This window comes from Helianthus annuus, chromosome 16 (genome assembly GCF_002127325.2).
Source record: "Helianthus annuus cultivar XRQ/B chromosome 16, HanXRQr2.0-SUNRISE, whole genome shotgun sequence".
Classification (NCBI taxonomy): domain Eukaryota; kingdom Viridiplantae; phylum Streptophyta; class Magnoliopsida; order Asterales; family Asteraceae; genus Helianthus; species Helianthus annuus.
This window is the reverse complement of record NC_035448.2, coordinates 12813849-12838318: the sequence shown is the minus strand read 5'-3', so window position 1 is coordinate 12838318 and position 24470 is coordinate 12813849. Positions and strand designations below refer to the sequence as shown.

General features: G+C 35.9%; 1 protein-coding gene across 5 annotated transcripts; it reads left to right on the top strand.

Annotated features, from left to right (window-relative positions):
* The first annotated feature begins 937 nt into the window (after window positions 1-937).
* LOC110917118 (transcription factor TCP5) lies at window positions 938-2901 on the top strand. Of its 5 annotated transcripts, none has more exons than XM_035986049.1 (3): window positions 941-1078; window positions 1206-1367; window positions 1751-2901. In XM_035986049.1, exons 2-3 carry the CDS (start codon window positions 1320-1322, stop codon window positions 2720-2722), a joined length of 1020 nt encoding a protein of 339 aa, XP_035841942.1. In that variant the 5' UTR covers window positions 941-1078; window positions 1206-1319; the 3' UTR covers window positions 2723-2901. The 5 variants fall into 5 exon arrangements, with proteins under 5 accessions (XP_035841944.1, XP_022017429.1, XP_035841942.1 ...); XM_035986050.1 differs by having other exon boundaries at window positions 943-1078; window positions 1218-1367; XM_035986051.1 differs by having other exon boundaries at window positions 938-1367; window positions 1755-2901.
* Window positions 2902-24470: the final 21569 nt, after the last annotated feature.

The following is a 24470-nucleotide window of genomic DNA, read 5'->3' as shown; positions in this document are numbered from 1 at the left end:
AAAATGTTGGTTGACCAAGAGGGTTTTCAATTTTGTCACTCTCCCGCGTCCTTGGAAGGACCACTAAGCATGGGATGAGTCGGCGTATCATGTTGAAGAGTCCATGTATCACGCTCCTTCGGAAGAGTCCACCGACGCTTCGAAAGAGTCACTGACGCTTCGGAAGAGTCCACCGACGCTTCGGAATAGTCCACCGACGCTTCGGAAGAGTCACCGACTCTTCCCATAAACATGTGGGACACGTGTCGGACACGTGTCAACTTCTAGGGACATGGACGCATCAACATAACATGCAAACTCTTCCGAAGCTCAGTGGTCCTTCCAAGGACGCAGGAGAGTGACAAAATTGAAAACCCTCTTGGTCAACCAACAATTTCGTAATTTTCCCTTTAAAGATTGTCATGATCAAGTCTTGACTTGCTAGATCTGACTACCCATGGAGCTCTAGTCACTATCTAGTTATTTTGTGGTTCTGAGGGGGGGGGGGGGGGGTTACCTCATCACTAGCTTGTATATATATGTATAAACATATCATTGACTATCTTTAGCACTTGATATTTTCTTGCATAAATTTTCTGTTTGGTCCAACCACTACTTATAAGTTAGTATTGTTAAAACACTGTGAAGTTAGAAAAAACACAAATGTGATTCTAATAATTAAAGAATATATTACACAAAAAAGTGTTCAAATTCTAGCTGTATATATATGTACCTTCTTGCATAATTGTATGTACATATTAAGTGTGGGTATCAAGCATACATATGCACACATTAGAATTGACAGATAAAGCTAGCCCTAATTATGTGGTTCTCAATAAAGCATTAAGCCTCTTTTTTCGGACAGGCTAGAATGGTCCGCGTATAATTGAAGTTTTTATAAGGTATACATTAAATGATTTAATCATACATTCATACATCATCCATACATCATTGATATATAAAAATGTGATCACTAAAGGCTAGACTAGTTCTCACTAACCAGAATGTTCAGTGTGTGGTATGCGCCTGTGAAACTTGCATGTCGGCTGACACACACCATATGATCGCATAATTCGCCTTTACTTTCTTGTGCAACATGGTGAGATTCTAAAAATATTATCTTCACATTTACAAAATGAAATAATAAGAGTATATTGGAAAGTTCAAGAATTATATATATGTGACATAGACAGATGCTTCCTTTTGTTGCAATAATTGGAAGTCAGGTTTTTATACAGCTTGCCGAAGAACTTGCATACAGATCGATTCAATTCTTCATCAATTCAACTCCATTTGGAGACGAGCTTTTCTTCTAACTACACAAGAAACTTTGCAATTGAATGCTGCCTGATCTGCAGTACCAAAAGCACATGACAGTTTTACTCAGTGTGAGTTTATTTTTGTGATCTATACCTTTCAATCAAAGTAATTCAACAGATTTAGTTTTGATTTGCAGGTAATAATAATTAGCCATGAAATGGGGATATTATATCAATTTAACTTCTTCTTCTTCTTCTTCCAAGCTTTCATACTAGTCATAATAATATGCAAAATATATTAATATATCATGTTTTAGATCTGGAAAACAAAACCCTAGTTTGTTCTTACTTCTTAGTATCTATCTTCAAGGAATATTCAACTCATATTAAATTTTAAGTGTTTATTCAGCCTAGGTTAATTAGTATAACCTAAACAAACCCCATTTCAGAAAATTGGAAATCAAGAAAATTTGACATGAAGATAAGTAACCTGTGAACAGTTGTGTGTTTAGCCAGATGATGCAAAAAGAAAGATGTTCAACAATACATCAGGAAGAAAAGACTTTCAAGCAAAGCAAGAAGGCGATAACAATGAGCAGATCATGTTACCAAAGTATACAACAACTTCAAGACAATGGGCAGGTTTGAAGAACCCAAGGATAGTAAGGGTATCCAAGGCTTTTGGAGGTAAAGATAGACATAGCAAGGTTTGCACAGTAAAAGGATTGCGAGACCGAAGAATTCGGCTTTCTGTTCCTACGGCTATTCAGTTGTATGATCTTCAAGATAAGCTAGGGTTAAGCCAACCTAGCAAGGTCATAGACTGGCTGCTTGATTCAACCAAAGATGATATTGATCAGCTGCCACCCCTCCCGATGTTGTTTGGAGATCATTTTAATCAATTCCATCCAGTACTACCAACAACCTTAATTCCTCAAGATTTGAACTCACCTCAAATTTCTTTCTCTCAACTTCTTAAAGCTCAAAATCCAACATTTGTGAAAGATGACATCAATGGAGATCATCAAAGAAAGAAAGGAAAAGAAGCGCTAGTCGAAAACAAGCCATACGAACACGAAAATGGAGGTTTGAACTTTTTTCCTATACCTCAATATTCTTATAATTCAGGATTGTTTCCATACAACCCTTATTCTAATTGGGAACCTTGTTCAAATGTTTCAATACCTCAATTTGGAAACCAAGGACTAGTTTCCTCTCAAACTGATTCTTCAATGACCCTCCCATCTGCATCCCAGTTATTGTTGGGTCCTCCTACTGCCATCACACCTTCAGCTTTCCCTCCATTTATCATGCCTAATTTAGGAGAGAATCATGATCTTGCTAGACAAAATAATTACTTCCATTTGTTAAGCTCAAGTTCCCAACATGTACCACCAAATTCGCTCATGCCATTCTTTAACCTGAGTGATTCTCATGAGAAAGTACCCTTTGGTTTGGATGCACATAACAAAAATGATAGGTGATCTTCTTTAATCGAGATGACAAAGACATGATTTCATATCCTTCATAGTTTTCATTATCCGATACATATATACAATTTCTTGTATTTAATATTAAGGGTGTGTAATATATCCATACAGATTTATGCAGGTGTTTGAACTCCTTGATGTTGTGGTTATATTTGTTTAGATTCCCTTTCAAATCGATGGTTTTCTGTCAACACATTTGATTTTGCAGTAAAATGGTTTGTTCATTATTCGCATTTTAATCAATGGTTGTTAGTCATTGGTGAACTACATTAATGATTATCATGTGATGGGTCGTTAAACAGATTAAAATGAGGAGGATTAATTGAGTGACGTCGCTCGGATGTTAAGGTAGGAGTTTATTTGTTAATATGTTGATTTAGAACCTACATATATTCATATGAACATGTTAGCCAGGAAATAGCTAGATCTAGCGAATAAATACCACATAGTAATCATGAGAAAGTGAATATGAGGTGTGAAACTCCTTATAAGAAACTAACAAGGGCTCCTAGTAACTTCTTTCTTTAGTTGGTTTTGATGTTACCTGGATAGGTTATGTTGAGTTGAGTTGTGTAATCTGGTTGTCTCAGTCTCCAGATAGCCGGTTACACTACAAAGTGGGAGTAGAGTGTTCGAGCGTCTAAGTGTATGGTCAGTATCCATATGAGCTCGCTGTTTTATGCGATTTCCTAACCTTTTTCTGAGCTTGGAAACTATAATGGTTTTAGAAAAATGGCTCCTGCAAGGCACTAGTTTGAACTCATTGTTCCTTGAGATATATAAGGATTCTAGATTAAAATTTTGCATGAGTTTACATTGATATTATGATTTTGAACTTCAATTTAGTTTCTATGTGAGTTGAGAAAGATATTAGAAATTTCTATCATGATTTATGTGTGATTAAGTAATTATTAATTAAGCTAGTAGTATTTTAGTTTTTTTTACTGGCAACAAAAGCAAAATTCTACTAAGAGAAGGAGTTAGAAACAAAGATACAACAAGATCAAAATTCAAGCTCAAAATTAGACCACTCATTTCATTCTAGAAGATGAAGTTTTCCGTAGAGAATAGCCACCTTGGTATTTTTTAACACCTTTTTTGGGTCCGTACGTTATCATATAACTTGTCGTTTCTCGTTTTTCAAATGATCGAACTAAAACGCTGTCAAAACTAGTGTTGTGATAATTCTTATGCAGAAGTCACTAATATCATAGTGCCACACATATTCATGGTTTTATACACTTTAGAGCGTTCACATTTCATTTCTTATCTTTATCTTTATAATTTAACTAAAAATCACTACTCTATAAATTTATCTCTCATTTATAAAACCATCTTCCATTAAAATATGAGGATTTAACTTTAATTTTCTTTAAAGATAAGAATTCTCTTTAGTTGTTAAAATATATGGATTAGGTATAAGAATAAGGAATGAGATGAAGTGGTCTTTTTAGATAGTTTTCTTAAATTTTAAGAATGAAATAGTAATTTTTAGATAGTTTTCTTAAATTTTAAGAATGAAATGAATTTAAGTAATAAGATATGAATGCTTATGCTTAGGATGTTAAGGTTGGACAACTAACTTTTGAGGGCAACTTGATCTCGTATTCCTTGAAATCCAAAGTAATGTTCCGAATACTTTGATGATTATCTCTCCCCATAATTTTAGATCGTGAATATCTGTAAACCTATATGCAGATCGATCCATGCAGTCATTTATTACACTAAAAAGTACATGTACACTTAAGTTTCCTATACAATATATGTATGATGTATTGCTAACAAAAAAGTAATTGAACTATAAGATGTCACCGCTATTGAGGTCGTCGCTATTACAGCTTTTTCTAGTAGTGTCGGTTACGTAATATATTACAATACAATGAGCCTAATATTCTTTTTACCGTTTCTCCTATTTTACACATTCGTAGTCTATTTATTAATTTAAATAAATTAACTAAAAAAGGAATCATAATCCTTCCAAAAACATATAATGAAAATTCCAAAATTTATTTTGAAAAAATATCATTTTATAAATATTTTATATATTTAACCCGTATAATATCGGGGTTTCTAATGTAGTATATAAATATATATAACTAGAGGCTTATTTGACAAGAAACAATACAATATTGAGAACCGTAAGAATCACATATACACTTCTACACTAATTAATGAGAAGCCGATTGAAGAATTAGACCGTGGGGTATGGCGGAGCTTGGGTTGGGCTTGGGTTGGGGCATGAGTTGACACGTGGCTTGGGGGGGGGGGGGCAGACATGGGGTGACCCACATTCAACACGTTATGGTTGGGCGGGAGTTTGGGGCGTGGGTTTGGTGGGCTTCGCTGAGCTGACCCACTGGGCTATTTGTTTTAAAACAAAAAATTTAATTTTTTTTAATATTTTTAAATAAAGAAAATTACATAAAAAAATTCCTAACGTTTATATTTGTTTTTTTATCTCTTCTCTCATCTCCAAGACTAGTTGCAACTCGTCACCCTGTAGGTGATCAATCGGCTGAGATAGAATTTTCAAATCATCCCGTCTTTGTTTCAGGGCATCTCTAGCGGCATCTCTAGCTTCTTTGCTCTTTCGTTGTTCGGCCCTTTGTTGTTGGAAGGCGTTGAATGTATCTAACTTGCTTGCAAATGTCATCCAACTGATCGCTGTATATTCCCCTACGCGAGCCCGAACTCCCAGCTGAAGGCGATGCCGTACCAGATCTTGATTTTTGAGCACGCCTTTTTGCGGCATCTCTTCCATACTCAGGCCGGTTTGGGCTTGGCGAATCATCCAAAAGGTCCTCAAACTCTTGATCTCGTCCTCAAACTCCGCCTCGGTTTTTTTCTTATGACTTCTCTTTTTGATGGGTTTCGATGCTGAAGGAGCATCGTTGGGTGGTTGAGTTTCAGGGACGGTTTCGGTTTGTGAAAGGTCGATGGAGGTTGGTGAAAGGTTGATGGGCGTTTGTGTAAACGGGTAGGTATCGAATCATCGGTGTGTGGGAAGTTAGTATACAAACGATTCCCAATATACGATGCATAACTCGCTTCAACGGGCATAGAAGAGTGTATGAAAAATGGACGTGGCATTGGACGATTGGGTGGTGGGCTAGGATTATTTTCTTGGAATGCATACGGGTTGTTCGAGTCATAAGCACGGTTATGAGGATGCATTTTTTCGTTTTGTAGAAAGAGAATTGAAGATGATTATAAAAGATGTGGTTTGTTGGTGCACTTGTGTCTGTACTTTGTCTGTATTCGGTCTGTATGTAAACGATGTCCTAAGTTGGTCTGTAAGTTGACCAAGTCAACTATCCTCCTAGTTAGACTTGGCCAATCTGTTTGTAATATGCTTGTCTGAATCGAAGGATAGCCTCGAAGGATACTGTTGATCCTTCGAGGTGATCGAAAGATATGCTTCGACTGATGGCCCTCGAAGGATGATCCTTCGAGGTCCTTGCTGATCATTCGAACAGGTTGTCATCGATAGATGATCCTTCGGACCATCTATCGGATCCTTCGATCAGATCTGCTATGTATGGGTATATATATATCCATACAGTGTAGTGTGAAAGATAGATGCACATAGACACAGACAGAAAGTTAGAGAGTTGAGAGCATTCTGTCCGAAACTCACACACACACACTTTGAGAGTTTGCAAACTGTTTGTAAACATTGTGCTTGTAACCGGAACCTTCATACGTATTAATACAGTGGTGTTAATCGGTGAACTCTTGTGTGTTTGTTTCTCTACTTGCTTCATCCCGGTTTGCCTACTAGCTTGGATTCCGCACTTGCTAGTGGGTTAGTATAACAAGGTTTAGGTTCGTAATCCTCCGCGAAAAGGGACCTACAAGTGGTATCAGAGCTTGGCTCTTTACCTTGTTTAAAACCGGGTTGTTCAAGATCTTTGGTGTGTTTGGACACTTGGTTTAGCACCCGTTTTTGGTAGTTTTCTGCATAAAAACGCGCTCTAAACCATCGGGAGTGTTCAAGGTTGGGTTGGGTAACTTGAAAACTTGTTTTTAAGTGACTTTGATTTTTCCGGTCATATTCCGATTATCATTCCAGTGAACTGGTTGAGGATAAGGTTGCCTATTTTTAGTAAACTTTTTGAAAGTCAAAAAGTTTGGTGAAAAGTTGTTGGCAGACCATATCCTTTCTGCCGAAAGTTGGTACACCAACCTGTCACTTTTCTCACCAACCCATCAGTACCTTTGTCAGTGTGTCAGACCGTCGAAAGATAACTTTCGAGCTCGAAGGATCATCCTTCGATCAAGGAGATTCGAAAGATAACCATCCTTCGAACATCTTTCGAAGTCAGTGTGTTATTCTTCGAGTCAAGGAATCTTTTCGATAGATACATCCTTCGAGTTACTGTTCATTACGAAAGATAAGGATCCTTCGTGTTGGGTGAATCTTTCAAGGTTATCTTTCGAAGTTATTGTTCGAGCCATCAACAGTGATCCTTCGAACACTGTTGATTCTTCGAACAAGTGTCATCTTTCGAGACCTGTGTTCGAAACATAAGGAGAATCTTTCGAAATCATCTTTCGAAAGATAAGGATCCTTCGTATAGTCAATCTTTCGAAGTCAATCCTTCGAAGTCTTTGTTCGAAACTCAACAAGGATCTTTCGAACCTTGTTGATCATTCGAACAAATATTGATCTTTCGAACAGGTTGCATCTTTCGATTCATATCTGTTTTTGCACTTAACAGTTTGTGGTGTGTAGGTTTGGTACTTATATTTGATCAAAATGAGTTGTACTAGTCCGTGGGATTGGAGTTTGGACTCCCGATCCAATCAAGAGCTAGTCACTGCTGCAGATTGGGCAAAGAGTATGTTACCGCCTACAACAATCAGTCCAAGTCAATGGGCTTTGGTATCCAATCAAAGTCAAAGTCTTCAGAACCTTCTGATTAGTGAAAGTGAAACTGGCAGCAACAATCGTCCACCTAAGTTGAACCATATGAACGATTTTCCATCATGGAAAAACCGTTTTCACACATATGTTCAAGGGCAAAGCACTGATCTTTGGACGTGTTTCATCAATGCGTTCAATACTAATCTTGAAACTGCTGCGTCAACTTCAGAGGATTATGCCAATATGCTTGAAAATGACAAGAAGGCTTATGAATTGGAGAAAAAGGCCTTTGCCACACTTACTCAAGCACTCAACAAAGACATCTACCATCAGTTCTCATATTGCAAGACCACGAAAGCATTGTGGGATGCCTTAGTTGCTAGAGGAGAAGGCAATGCAGCTGCTCGAAAATCTCGGCATGATTTGTTGAAGAAAGAGTTTGAATCCTTTCAGTTTTTGGAAAACGAGACTCTGAATGATATGATCACACGTTTCTATCATTTGATTAGTGAGATGTGTGCTTATGGAGTTGTCTCTACTCAACAAGACATGGTGAGTAGATTTGCTGACGCCTTACCTCCAAAGTGGAGTTCTTTCATTGAACTGTTGAAGCATACTGGAACTCTAGATCAAGTCAACATCTATGAGTTCATTCAAAAGCTGGAACATAAAAATGATGAAGAAATTAGGAAAGCAAGGCGTGCTCCAGCTCCTCAGAATACAGAAATGTATCTTCCAGGATTCGATGCTTTGGCAAGATCCGCTGCAGCTCAGCAACAGCAACCTAAGCTGCAGACTGCATTTGTGTCCAATACAAGTTCAAGTTCCTTTCCATTTCCTCAATCAACAGCTGCTCCACCACAACCTTAATTCGATCCGAGGTCTTACATTCCTGTTCCAACACAGCCACAACCACAACCTCAACAACAACAACAGCAAGCTCACTATACAAGCAATCCTCAACCTCAACCCCAAAGTCATCACACAATCCGAGTCGACAACTCAAATCTTTCACACCTTAGCATTGAAGTTGCTAAGGAACATATGGAGATTATCAACACCATGGTCAGTGCATACTGTGGTTTGGTAGCAGGTCAGCTTGGAAACATCAACATGACCAATGAAGATTATGATCAGATCGACAAGGAAGAAATGGAGTTGATGGATATTAAATGGGCTTTTGCTAGTGCGGTTAGAAGGGCAAAAGACTTCATGGCACGAACTGGAAGAACTTCGTTGGAAGGAAAGAAAAACACGAAGTATGGGTTTGATATTAATGCCGTCACGTGCTTTAACTGTGGCGAGAAAGGGCACTTTAAACGTGAGTGCACTCGACCAACAAAACACGGCAATCACAATCCTTTCAGAAACCAGACGAATGTGAATGCCCAACAAGAGAACCGTGAACGGAGAATGGTGGCAGTGAACAACAATCAGGGACAGCCTGGAACTGCAAATCACAATCGGGCTTTGGCTGTTCAAGCTGATGAAGGATGTGACTGGTCAGTTCAGTTTGGTGAAGGTGATCAAGGAAGTGGAACTGCATTGTATGCTAAAGTCATCGAGCATGTTCATAAAGAAGAATCTTCTGGAAGCGATGACAGTTCTGGTTATTCTGGAAGTTCGGATGAAGAAGGCTCTGTTTCTGGGGATAATCACTCAGAGCCTGATGAGGAGGAAGAAGGTGAAGATATTCAGGATCTTCTGAATGAAGCTGATGAGCTTAAATGTCAGAAATCAATTCTGTTTAGAAAGGCGGATACTGCATCAAAGGAAATGGAAAAGCTATTCTCTGAAGATGGAGCTTTTTCTTTTCAAACTGCCTTTATGGCAAACGGCTCAGCCTCTACTAGTCAGGTAACTTCTGAACCTCCTGCTCCTAGTATTTGTAAATCATGTGCAGAGATGAAGCTTGAATCAGAAAAGCTTCATAGTCATAACCAGAATTTGGTTATTGAACTGTCGAAATGCAAAGAGGCAAACATGGCTTTAACCCGGAATGAAAAAGAATTTAAATCTGTAATAGAAACTTTAAAGAAAAATGTGTCCGAGGTTAACAAAGTAGTTTACCACAAGCAAGTGAGTATAAATGAATATATTAACATTGTGGAAGAAACTAAAAAGCAATTAGCCATTGCCCAATGCGAACATGATGCGATCAAACAGAAATTGGATAGTTATTCTAACTCCCAATTTGTGCTTGATCACATCATCGATGTTCAACAACTAAAGGGAAATCAGAAAGGCATAGGGTATAATAAATGTCCGCCCCCCTTGATGAACAATTATACCAAGATGCCTGATGAGGAAGAAATGCCTCGGTATGAACCCAGTGTGCCTCTTGATGTTGAGGAGTTTGCTACTGGCCTTGGGTTCAAACCGGACAATTCTTCAAACACAGCCTCTAAGGAACAAGAAACTTCATCATCCATGAAGCAAAGTCCTCCAATTATCGAGGACTATGAGACATCGGATGATGAATCAGAAGTGGCTGTAAGTGATCAGGATAAATCACTTAGCAAGATGAAAGGAGTAGATATTCCACGAGAGAATCACATCCTTTGTGATCCTGATACTCCTGAGGTTCCATCTGTTAAGAAGCAAGTGATTGATCCTGTCAAAGTTGATAAGACAGGTGTGTCTACTGTTAAAAGCAGTAATGTGTTGTACACTTTGGTTGGAGATAATAAAATCTACTCAGATCATGTTTTTCCAATTAAAAATGTAAATAAATCTTTGATTGACAAAGTCTTTGAAGACAATACAAACAAATTTTTGGGAAAAACACTTCCGGGAATTGTGGTAACACAATGTGATCCAATTCCTAAGGCTGAGATTAGAAAACAGTTTGGTAATCAAAAATCTCCAACCACTCAACAGCCTACTGCTTCTAAGGGTAAACAACAACAACGAGCTCCAAAGTCAAAGGCTAAGGTTGAATCAAAAGGAGCTCGTTACATGAAGAAAGGAAAAGATGTTAAATTTGTAGCATCAAGAGGTACAGATAAAATTGAGACTTTTGAAAACAAATCAAACACTGATTTTGTACAACAAGTCAAGATTTTAAAACGTAACAGTGATAACAATTACACCCAACACACAAACGGGTGTGATGAAAGAGCAAGTACCTCAGGTTCTACAGGTTCAACATCTGGTAGTCAATCAAGTTCTCCTAAGTCTGTTGAAAGGAGAACTTGTTTCAAATGTGGAGAAATTGGGCACATTATCAGAAACTGCCCAAATGCTCCAAAGAAGAAATTGGTTGAAAAAGCTCCACCTGAAACAGTTCACCCTCAACGTCGATCAATTTCACCTAAACTTGATAAACGAACTGTAAAACGAACTGTAAAAGAACAAGAAACTAAACAACGACGTAAGAACATGAAAACTGTTGAAAAAGCTTTAAAATCTGAAGTTAAAACAGTGCAAAAAGAACCAAGTGTGTCACAACCTGTAAAACTAGAATCTTCAAAAACTGGTAGGCACAGACAAACTTGGTTACCTAAGTCGGGTGACAATTCAGGGGGAGCAGTTGTTCTTAAAAATCATCAAGAGATCGAGCTCACGTTTCGTGATGCTAAGGGACGACCCAAGACCACTAAGGCTTGGGTCCCCATTCTCAACTGATGTTTTTATGACATGTGCAGGATGTTCTAGGAGGAACTATTAATAGTCATTGGATTGTTGATAGTGGGGCATCCAGGCACATGACTGGCGACTTACGACTCCTATACGACGTGAGAAATATTAGAGGAGGGTATGTTGCTTTTGCGGGTGATAAAGGTGGGTACATCACTGGAGAAGGAAGTATCTCCAATGGTATCGTGTGCTTTGATAAGATCAATTATGTGAAGCAAATTGATCACAATCTTCTGAGTGTGTCGCAAATCTGCGATAAAAAGTTCTCAGTGATTTTTGATGACGCTGGCTGCTACGTGCTGAAACCTGGATTCAAAATTCCACAAGAATGGATTCTCTTATCGGCTCCGAGAGTTAATGATCTTTATATTCTCGATATGAGCCAGGCGATTACTACATCTGCACAAGTCACTTGCTTTGTCTCAAAAGCCACAGAAAAGGAGTCTATATCTTGGCACAGAAGAATGGGACACATTCACTTGAGAAAGATGAACCATTTGGTGAAAAATAATCTTGTGAATGGTGTGCCTGTAAGAAGTTTTCATTTGCAAGATATCTGTGTCTCGTGCCAAAAGGGGAAGCAAACAAAGAAGTCTCACCCTTTGAAGAAAATCAACACTGTCAGCATGCCTCTCGAACGTCTTCATATGGACCTTTTTGGACCTATGAAGCACAAGACAACGTTTGGTGATGCTTATTGTTTAGTAGTTACTGATGACTACTCTAGATTTTCTTGGGTATCTTTTATGGCACACAAGAGTGAAACTCCTGGCATCCTCAAGGATCTTCTTACAATGTTGGAGAATCTCTATACGTTGAAAGTAAAAAGGATCCGAAGCGACAATGGAACAGAATTCAAGAATCAAGTTATGGATGAGTTTTGTACTTCTAAAGGCATTCTTCATGAGTACAGTTCTCGTTATACTCCACAACAAAATGGTGTCGCTGAGAGGAAGAATCGGACGATTATAGAAACTGCAAGAACAATGTTAGTAGAGTCGGAACTCCCTATTCAATTCTGGGGAGAGGCTGTATCGGCTGCTTGCTACACGTTGAACAGAGTTCTTACAGTTAAGAGACATGGCAAGACTTGCTTCGAACTCCTTCAGAAAAGGAAACCGGATCTTTCTTACCTTGAACCGTTTGGTGCTCCATGTACTATGATTGAGCCGGATGGAAAGTTTGGTGCAAGAGCTATCGAGGGTTTCTTCCTTGGATATGCTACTCCGAATTTTCGTGTTTGGAATCTAGCTACCAAAAAGATAGAGCTATGGAGTGAAGTTAGGGTTCAAAGGTACACGAGTCCTGTTAGGGCTCCGGGTGATCCGTGGATGTTCGATTATGATGGGCTATTTGACTCCTTCAATCTGCCAACCTTTGACGAAGAATCAGCAGCGGCTCGGATGTTGTTGGAAAGTGACAACGCTGCCGTCTCGCCATTGGTTAGACCTATTGTTGTTGACCCTCAAGCTTCTTCGTCAGTCAACAATATGGTTCAAAATGAGGTTTATGAAGATGCTGCTGATTATAATGACTCTTCTGAAGATGATGAATATCATGATGCAGCCGAAGGATCTTCAGCTCCAGCTGCTCCTGTTCAAGGTGCCTCTGGTGATACACCTCATACGCAGAATGTAGACACTGCTGAAGGGAATGCATCCACCTCTACCCACATTCCTGGTGTGGAGTTGGTTGTTGATCTTAATCTTACCAACTTGGGTATCAACGCTCGTGTGCCAGATAATCCTGAAATGAGGATTCACGATACCCATCCCCAGCAGAACATAATAGGAGATGTCCATCGCGGTGTGCAGACGCGTAATCAGCTGAGAAACAACCGGAATGCTGGTTTGTATTCAGCTATAAGAGAATCTGGTCAACAAAATGACTGGTCCTTCGCGTGTTACGTGTCACAAGAAGAACCAAAGTCGTGGAAAGAAGCATTGAAAGATAGTGCTTGGGTTGAAGCCATGCAGGAAGAATTACAGCAATTTCACAAGCTTCGTGTTTGGAAGCTTGTTGAAAAGCCTGAGAACTACAAGAAGATTGGCACTCGATGGGTCTTCAAATGCAAGAAAGACGACCGTGGAGTGGTTATTCGAAACAAAGCTCGTTTAGTCGTTCAAGGTTTTCGTCAGATAGAAGGGATCGACTACAACGAAGTCTATGCACCAGTTGCACGTCTGGAAACTATTCGGATCTTTCTGGCTTATGCCTCATTCAAAGGATTCAAGGTTTATCAGATGGATGTGAAGAGTGCATTTCTACATGGTGTGGTTGAAGAAGAGGTATATGTCGAACAGCCTCCAGGTTTTGAAGATCCTGTCCATCCCGACCGGGTTTGGTTGCTCAACAAAGCTCTCTATGGTCTTCATCAAGCGCCACGAGCTTGGTATGCAACCTTATCTACATATCTGCTGGAGAACGGTTTTCGAAGAGGTCTTATCGATTGTACTCTCTTCATCAAAGAACAAGATGGAGATCTTCTTCTGGTACAGGTATATGTTGATGATATTATTTTTGGTTCTACTAATGATGTTTTGTGTAGGAATTTCGAGCGCATCATGCAGGATAAGTTCGAGATGAGTGCTATGGGGGAAATGAATTTCTTTTTGGGCCTACAAGTGCAACAAACGGAGTCTGGGATATTCATCCATCAGACTAAATATGTTGGAGACATCTTGAGCCGGTTCCAGATGTCCGATGCAACGCCCATTGGTACCCCATTGCCAACTAATCACGGAATAACTCCTGACTTGAAGGGTGAACCTGTTAGCCCTTCATACTATCGCGCGATGATCGGATCCCTTATGTACCTCACTGCATCAAGGCCAGATATAATGTACCCAACGTGCCTACTTGCCAGATATCAAGTTAATCCGAAGGCCTCACATCTTGCAGCTGTCAAAAGGATTTTTCGTTATTTGAAGGCTTACCCCGACACCGGTCTGTGGTATCCTAGGGATAATAACTTTGACTTGGTCGCATTCAGTGATTCTGATTTTGGCGGATGTAAAATCGACGGCAAATCCACAACGGCTGGATGTCAGTTTTTAGGAAATCACCTAGTCACATGGCAGTGCAAGAAGCAGACGTGTGTCGCTACATCAACATGCGAAGCTGAATACATTGCTGCCTCAAGTTGTTGCTCACAAGTTCTTTGGATCCAACAACAATTGCGGGACTACGGTTTTGAATTCCTAACTACTCCTATTTACGTTGATAATTCTGCTGCTTTAGATATCACTAAAAATCCTGTGCAGCATTCAAAGACCAAACACATCGAAATCAAATATCACTTCATACGTGATTGCTTTGAGAAAAGGCTAATCGATGTTGTTAAGGTCCACACCGATGACCAACGTGCCGACTTATTTACCAAAGCTTTTGACAAATCTAGATTTGACTTTTTATTATTGGTAAATGGCATTAAGGTCAAGCAAGAGTAAACCAACATCGGAAAATCATTTTTGTAAATATCTTTGTGTGTTTTTAAATTTATCTTAGTTTATTGAATTTAGGGGGAGTAAATCCAAAAATCTGAAAATCCAAAAACATCGAAAAATTTCAAAAACACAAAAACAATAGAAAAACAAAAATGAGTTTCCTGGAGAGCAAAAGAGAAAATGATAGTACATCAGTGGTCTATCCAAACCTCTTTAAACCTTAAATGCAAAACGATAAGCAGCTCTATATAAGATGTATCGGTAGGCTCACAATCATTTTAAAGTGTGCAGGGTGATATAAATCTTAATCGACTGAAGACCAGGTGGGAACCATTCATTGGCATATGGTCTTAGTACCGAAATTTCGTTTGATAGATTGCCGAGGTTCTGAGATATTCGGTCTTTATGCTGCTTATCATCTGAGTATCATGGTTGTATCTTTTACCAAAAAATAACGGGGACGCAAGTCTAGATCTTCCATGATACTATACATACGTGTACATATTCATACTGCATTCGACCTCAATAAGTGATAAACAATCACATGTCCAAACAAATAAGTGATAAAATATCACATCTATCCGGGTGTCAAGTTCGTCTCTCTGCTGTACGGAAGTACTGACCTATTCACGGACTTGCACCTGTGCCCTCATGCATATGAAAATCAAGTTCCTCATCAATAAGTGATTATACCACATAGGGCTTGTTTTCAAATCAAAATAAGTGAGTATCTCACAAGTTATACGGTCAAACAGATGATAATCGGTATACTCACCGGTAAGATGAACTCTCGTGCATACCTTGATACGGGAATGTGTCGTGATGTGGATGAACACCGGTCGGTAAGTATAAATCATACCTTAACGTATCCCTTCGCCATGATTACATCTGATAAGTTGAGCTTAAGTGGACAACAATACCGATAATTGTTATAGGATGCTTATCTTAATGATAACTAACTGAACAACAAGAGTGTTTTGGCATGACCGTACACTGATATGATTCTCTTACCCTCGAAACTCGCAAAAAGAATGCCTGTATATATTCATTTACTGCTTAACTTTTATTGTTTTTCTTTTAAACAGTTTCGTCGTTTGGTGCATATCAGCACGACATTAGCGGTGATGTCGTTTGATAACACTCAAAGGATTTTAAATTGTTGACTTTTAAAATCTGTTTTAATATAAACTTTTTAAAAGCCAAAAAGATTTTCTTTCTACTTTATTTTTGATCGTACGATGTTGGAGCTCGAGTCTTCGTTACCTGAAACCTGAACGAAAACCAAATTGACTAAATCTTCATAAACGGTCGAAATTTGAAAGTTTTGAAAGTTAAAGACTAAAATTGACAAATTTATTAAACTTTCAAACTGTCGGACGGTGTTTGATTATGACATGGTCATTCATGTGTCATTTGTTTATACTATATTCCAAGCAGTTGTTCTCATTACGCGTTTAGATTTCTTGCATGTGCAGATTCTAAAGGCTAGGAGAACATGGTCAATGACAAGCTTTGGAATAAAGACACGACGAGAAGGCGCTCAAAAGATGAAGATGATCGAGTTGCCACTGGCCATCATCAACACCACAAGGATCTCACTTCATAAAGAACAAGTCATTCACGAGCATAACTCAAGGGGGAGCTTATGTTAAGGGGGAGTTTGTCAACACACTTCCTACATGATACGGGTAGTTTGTTGATACACTCTCTGCTTTCAAGACGTGAAGACTTTGAAGATCCTCCGACAATGAAGACTTGAAAGACTTGAAAGGACATCAGAGTTTTGGTAACTTGAAGACCAAAGACCATCGAAGTTCGAGACGAGTCTACAACTGTAGAAGATAAAGACAAAGCTACAGCCAAGGGGGAGTTTGTTGGTGCACTTGTGTCTGTACTTTGTCTGTATTCGGTCTGTATGTAAACGATGTCCTAAGTTGGTCTGTAAGTTGACCAAGTCAACTATCCTCCTAGTTAGACTTGGCCAATCTGTTTGTAATATGCTTGTCTGAATCGAAGGATAGCCTCGAAGGATACTGTTGATCCTTCGAGGTGATCGAAAGATATGCTTCGACTGATGGCCCTCGAAGGATGATCCTTCGAGGTCCTTGCTGATCATTCGAACAGGTTGTCATCGATAGATGATCCTTCGGACCATCTATCGGATCCTTCGATCAGATCTGCTATGTATGGGTATATATATATCCATACAGTGTAGTGTGAAAGATAGATGCACATAGACACAGACAGAAAGTTAGAGAGTTGAGAGCATTCTGTCCGAAACTCACACACACACACTTTGAGAGTTTGCAAACTGTTTGTAAACATTGTGCTTGTAACCGGAACCTTCATACGTATTAATACAGTGGTGTTAATCGGTGAACTCTTGTGTGTTTGTTTCTCTACTTGCTTCATCCCGGTTTGCCTACTAGCTTGGATTCCGCACTTGCTAGTGGGTTAGTATAACAAGGTTTAGGTTCGTAATCCTCCGCGAAAAGGGACCTACATGGTTGAATGTGGTAAAAAATGGAAGAAAAATGTGAATTGAAGATGATTATAGAAGATGTGGTTGAATGTGGTTGGCCAACGGCTAGCCAAACGACTAGTTTGGTTTGGCCATTTCACAGCCTGCCATGTCAGCTTGTCAAGACCGCCCCACGCCCGGCTTGAAACCCAAGCCCCAAGGGCCACGCCCCAACCCAAGCCCACCCATAGTGGTGGCTTAGGCGTTTTCCCCCAACCCACGCTCCAACCCAAACCCCATACCCATAGTCTTAGCAAACTTTTACCTAGATCAACTAGTTAAAAGTAAAAAAGAAAAACAAAAATGCCTCTAAAAAACAAAACAAAAAACGGCTTTGATTTTGTCACTAAAGGAATTTTCCCAATTTGAGTGATTTCTGATTCCTTTCTGTTTTTACACGTTAATTTATGTCTTGAATTTTATAATTTATTTTCATAAGAAACGACGTGCCAACCACCGTGACATCAGGCGTTGTGGTCGAGGTCGACTACTCGACCGCCGCCGGCCCCTTAGCTCTCCCAGATGTGCGGAAACCCGACCTCCAACCGCCTGAAGACACAACAGTGGAATAATCAGTAAAATCTCGCATCCCATCCAAGACGAACCAGCACCACCCGTATTCGTCATTCACCTGGATGCCGCAGAAAATAGTGGGGATAGTGGGAGTCGAAGCTGGGTCACAAGGAACATCAAGTATTTCCTCAACCACTCCACCACTACCTCATTATGATTTCCAATATTTGCAATACCGGGGAGAGAGAAATGAGTTTGGTAGGTGGCTACAAACCGCTTTATGTATTATACGATTTTCGCAGTTCTTGACATAATATCGTTTCTGAAAGAAAGCGCCTCTATATTATACAAGGTTAAAAAATCTCTTTTGTGTACTAGTGATCAATGATGATTGTTTAAAAATCAAGAGAAATCTTGGTTGTAGCTACCCTGCAATGTGAATTCATTTTACACGTAGGAAATCTATATCTATACTATATAATAAAAGAAACCAACTTCGGGACACTTGTCATCATATTAGGCCATGTCTTATAGATAATTATTATTTAAGTTTAATCTCTTCTTATTAATTACAGATAACCCTCCTACGAAATATTATTTAATTTAATATCTTATGGATAATTATTATTTAATTTAATCTCTTCTAAATAATTATAGATAACTCTTCTACTAAATATTATTTTGTTTAATCTCTTCTACTTAACTATAGATAATTATTATTTAATTTAAATTTAATATATACTTCTCATTTATAATATTATTTATTTGATTTTCTATATCATATGACAAACACATACTTTTTATTTGTAACTAGGTTAGAATCCCGTGTATTACACGGGTTGAATAAATATAATTTTATATATTAAATAATAAAAAAGTTATATCTTTGAGAAACCCGTGTATTGTAGGGGTTAAGTAAATTTAATTTTATATATTAAATAATAAAAAAGTTACATTTTTAAGAACCTCGTATGTTATACAGGTTGAGCACATGTAATTTTATATACCAAATAATATAAAGTTATATATTTATAAACCCTATGTATTATATGGATTGAATAAATCTAATTTTGTATACTACATAATAAAAAAAGTTATATTTTTTAAAAACCCTGTGTATTACACGAGTTGCATAAATGTAATTTTGTGTAGTAATATCTTAAAAAAAACTAACGGATATACTCGATATACGATGGATGGGGTGATTGCGGTGATGGTTTTTATAAATGTCACGTAAACATAGTGATTACTGTATTTGAGTTGAGAATTGAACACGGAAATAAAAGTATAGAACCAATAAACATTGATTAATATTTTTGTTTACCCCTTATAAACATTTTTGAAATAGGTTCTATCCTTAACTACTTTAATTTAATAAAATAAATAACTCATTTACATTATATTAATTTATATCAAAACGATTAGTTCAAGCGTTATGTGATGTGTTAACCATATGAAAACGCACGTTTTGACGTATCCGATTGAACTCAATATATCATATAGTTGCATTGCGATTGGATCAAAATGTAACGTAAATCGAATTTATACGTACAATCATAAGGTATTATACGCGACCCGACTAACTCGAATTTACATCGTCAAGGCAAAAACTCTTGAGGGGGTCAAAGTGGCATTTACAAAGTTTATAAAAAGTTAAGTGGTTAAAAATTGCATTTTCTGAACTTAAGGGCTAAGAAAGGGTAAAGTTAAAATTTGATAAAGTTTTGGGGTAAGAAGGAAACTATAACAAAGTTATAAATATTATAAAATATTATATTATCTCCTATACAAAGTATTTAAATTTATATTAAATTTAATTTTATAATTATTTTTAATTGATATTAGTTATCTATAAAAATAGATGGCTTGAATGAATGACATGTGTCATTTTATTGGTTTCTTTTATTATATAGTATAGGTAGATTCAAATAAATAATATTATAAATGAGAAGTAGATTAAACTAAATAATAATTATTCATAAGATGTTAAACTAATAATATTTAGTAGGAGAGTTATCTATAATATAAGATATTAAATTAAATAATATTTTGTAGGAGGATTATCTATAATTAATTAGAATATATTAAATTAAAATGATAATTATCTATAAGAGATGGCATAATATGATGACAATTGTCCCTAAAGTGGTTTCTTTTATTATAGTAGTTAGATATACAAATTTACTCTTATTCTTTTCTATTACCAAATAAACAAAAATTAATATTAAATCTTATTCTACTTTAAATGTCGAATAGAATACTTCTATTTTTCTAATAAAATATTATTCTTAAATTTAAATTGTTAATTTAAGATATTTTTAAATAATCAAATTATTTATCACTAAAATCAAACTTTGTATTCATATATTATTTATTTTATTTTCATTATTAAAAAAATATTATATCTATTTTATTACATAATTTTAAACAAATTGTATATAATTTCAATATTACTTTATATATAAAACTAGGTTAGAACGTCGTGTATTACACGGGTTGAATAATTGTAATTTTATATATTAAATAAAAAAATAATATATTTTTAAAAACCCCATTTATTACATGAGTTGAGTATATATAATTTTATATATTAAATAATAAAAAGTTATATTTTTAAGAACATCGTTTATTGTGCGGGTTGAATAAATGTAATTTTATACACCAAACAATAAAAAAAGTTATATTTTAAAAAAACTCTGTGTATTCATGGGTGAAAGAAATGTAATTTTATATATTAAATAATAAAAAAAATTATTTTAAAAAAAACCTCTGTTATTTGTACGGGTTGAATAAATCTAATTTTATATAACAAATAATGAAAAAAATATTATATCTTTAAAAACCTATGTTATTACGTGCTTTTTAAATATAATTTATATTTTATCACTCAAATGGCTGCTTATTTGCTTCTTGAATAACATGTTTGACCACTGTATTTTCTTTTCAACAATTATCTCCGCAATCACCATATCTATCGTGTACCGAGTATACCCATTAGTTTTTTTAAATATAATTTTCTTATTTTTTGGTATATAAAATCATCTTTATTCAAGCCGTGTAATACACGAGGGTTTCAAAGATATAACTTTTTTTATTATTTGGTAAACAATATTACATTTATTTAACCCATGTAATACACGTGGTTTTAAAGATATAACTTTTTTTTATTATTTGATATATAAAATTACATTTATTCAACCCGTACAATATGGTTCTTATAGATATAACTTTTTATTATTTAATATATAAAATTATATTTATTCAACCCGTGCAATAAAGGGGGTTTTTAAAGATATATTGTTTTATTATTTAGTATATAAAATTTATTTATTCAACCCGTATAATACACGGGGTTATAACCTAGTTCCTATATATTCATAATTGATTATGATTATTAAGATTGCAATTAGGTATCCGAGCCTCCTTTTATCACACAAAGTTTTACAAATAGACATAAAACTAGCTATAAAATATATTTACTTTGTAAGATTAAATATAATTATTATATTTATATTTAATTGTGTAGCCATTATAATCATTTATATTATTTGGATCAAAATATATTAAACCTATAATAAATTAGTTGGTAATTGTTGATGAGCCATATTACCCTAATTAACTAATTGGGTTTCCCCTTTGGTGTATATAAGGAGATTATTAGAGAGGGATTAGGGTTAGACATTCATAACATCATACTCAAAAATCGCCCCTCCTCTCTCTCCATTACTACGAGTTCTTCAACCCTAAAGAACTCGGTACTACCATTAAGAAGATACATCCTAAAGGGGAACCAGACCAATCTGACGAACATGACGTCGACTGGCTAATCAGGTACACACGTCTTATTTTATTGTTTATGATTGAATTGACATCATTAGGGTTTATGTTTCACCCATGTTCTTATGATATAATCAACATGTGGTATCAGAGCTATGTTGATTATATCAATTCAATCAAAGAATTCAATGAATTGTATTATAGGAATTAAAACATAAAGACTGTTTTTTCCTTGTTTTGCGATCATAGATCTGCCAATTCAGTTGAAAATCAAATGCGATCATAGATCTGCCAATTCAGTTGAAAATCAAAATCACTAAGGTTATGAATCATTAATCTTAATATTCCAATTAATGATTTTTCTTGTTATTCATGCCGTCGAAACCCCACTCAGAGTCACATGGTTTCTCACTAATCATTAATGTTTTGTTTGCAATTCATGAATTTAGAATTGCAGTGGATTGCTTTACGTGTTCACATATAATTGATGATTTATTTTATTTATATTTTAATATGTACATAATAAAAAAAATAAAAAAAATTGAATTAAGTGGAATGGATCGTATCCATCATCGTGATTCATTCATTTTTTAATTAATTATTATATTAATTAATTTTCTTTACAATATCACCTAATATTGTGATTGATTAGGATTTGATTATCTTTCCTAAAATTCTGTATCTTCATCTCCAAGTTTCGAATAAACATTAGTTTAATTTGTACTCGAATAATTAACTTGGATAGATACACATGAGATATTTCGAAATTATGATCAAAATCCCTTAAAATTAGCTGATTCAAACTTATCACAATAACAGCTGTTAACAGTCGACTCGAGACCACAAGGTCTTGACTCGAAATCATAGGGGTTCTCAAAACTTTACGACTCGGGACAACAGTCTCGACTCGAGACCACTGAGGTTTCGACTAAGGGTCTTAAATCTTCACAACTCGAGACCATAAGGTTATAACTCGAGACCATAAGGTTGCGACTCGAGACCATAAGGCTACAACTTGAGACCAAGGTTGCGACTCGAGACCTCATAACTGACTCGAGATCTCATAACTCAGTCGAGACCTGACTCAAGACTTGACTCGAGACCTCACTCGAGATCTCATAACTGAGTCGAGATCTCACTCGAAACCTCATTATTTTAGGTTGTTTAATGTGAACTAAAATTTAGCTATTAAATAATTGGTTTTGTAATTAGATAATTAATAAGGATCAAATAATGTTTTACAAAACCAAAATGGCTTAACTTGAATGAGCTTCTGATGTATCACTTCTGGCCAAAGCTGATTTGATGCATCTATTTATTGTTCAAGTATTATAGAAGCTATGTTAATTATGCATTACAAACGTGAATGTCTTACTTCTGGCCAAAGCTGATTTAATTCATTTATGTCTAGCATACTTAACAAGTGCATAACTAAAGTGATTGTCTCATTTCTGGCCAAAGCTGATTTGTCACAATTACTTTGCACACATGCTTAAATGATTACACTTCTGGCCAAAGCTGATTATTTTGATGTTAGTAATAGACATATCACAACCTCTTCACGTAATGATCCTTATATTAATGATCCTTCATTAATTTTTTATGGTCATTTCGTCAGCCTTATTTTTTTTAGTACCCATAAATTTTACTCACTGTAATTTTCTTCTATAAATCAATATCTCATCCACTCTAATTTCTAAACCTAATATGTTTTTGCTTTACTTAAAGTTTCTATAAGAATTAGCTCTTAAATTGAATACTTGATTATCCCTTAAGACACGATAATCCTACTGCTCTTTTCTGATAATGATTACTACAGAAGAAAAGTAGAGCATGATGAATAGGACAAATCAAACATGATGTCTCTCATGATAATCAAGAACTCTCTAACATAAATGCTATCACTAAAAGGTCATTCCAGATTAAGTTTTTCCTAAGACTAATCTATTATCTGTGGAATAATAACAAGAATTCCTAAGATGCATGCCTTCATTTAAAATTCTAAACTATAAAGTTAAGTGGTATATGTGAATACATTATAATGTACAATGCCATGACCCATAAAGTTAAGGGCTTACACATGGAAATAAGTACAATTTCAGTACATTACATACTAAGATTTTTACTTGTACAATTTGATGCCTTATAAATCAACTATAACACTCAAAAATACCAAAGTATAATGAGTGTGTTGATAAGCAACATATGTACATAGAAATAAATTGTTTGAAACTGGAAAATAAGATGTTATTCACCTTACAACCACTAAAACCTTAAAAGAGGATTGTTCTAAGGTCCATAGTCAAAATACAAGTACAAGATCCCAACTCTAATGTTCTTCAAAGGAAAATCTCACTACATGATTATGCCATTAGACTAGGCATAAGCAACAAGACTATCCATTATTCAAAAGAACGGTTGGATAAGTTAATTAGGTAGTCACTTACTAATGCTATTTAAGTCTGATAATTTTTAATATTCCTATTAACACATGATAAGTTGACTCTAGTTGTAAACGTTTCCTTACCAGAACTCAACAAATAATTAACATGAGAGTTAGTGACAAAATTAAATGTTAAGGCTATAAAAACCATAACAAGCAGTCTTCTAACAAAACTTTTCGATACCTTACATACTCTGAAGATTAATCAGAATATAGTATCATAATTAAGCTATGTTATGAAGGTTGTGAGGTTTGCATGGTCAACAAAAAGTCACACTTACTTAAACTCTCATATTATTTGTTTTAAAATCTGGATAGATACATTACTAAGATGGAACTAGATGATACCTTAAACTTTCACAAATTTTGTCATCATGCAAATGAGAATTTGATAAAATAAAAACGAGACTTATAAATTTCATCCATTATAACCGAAATTCATGAGAAATCATGACATGGTTAATGAGGATGATTTTTTATCTACTCTCATTCTAAGTGATTTTAAATCATGACGTTACAGCCCTAAATATTACTTG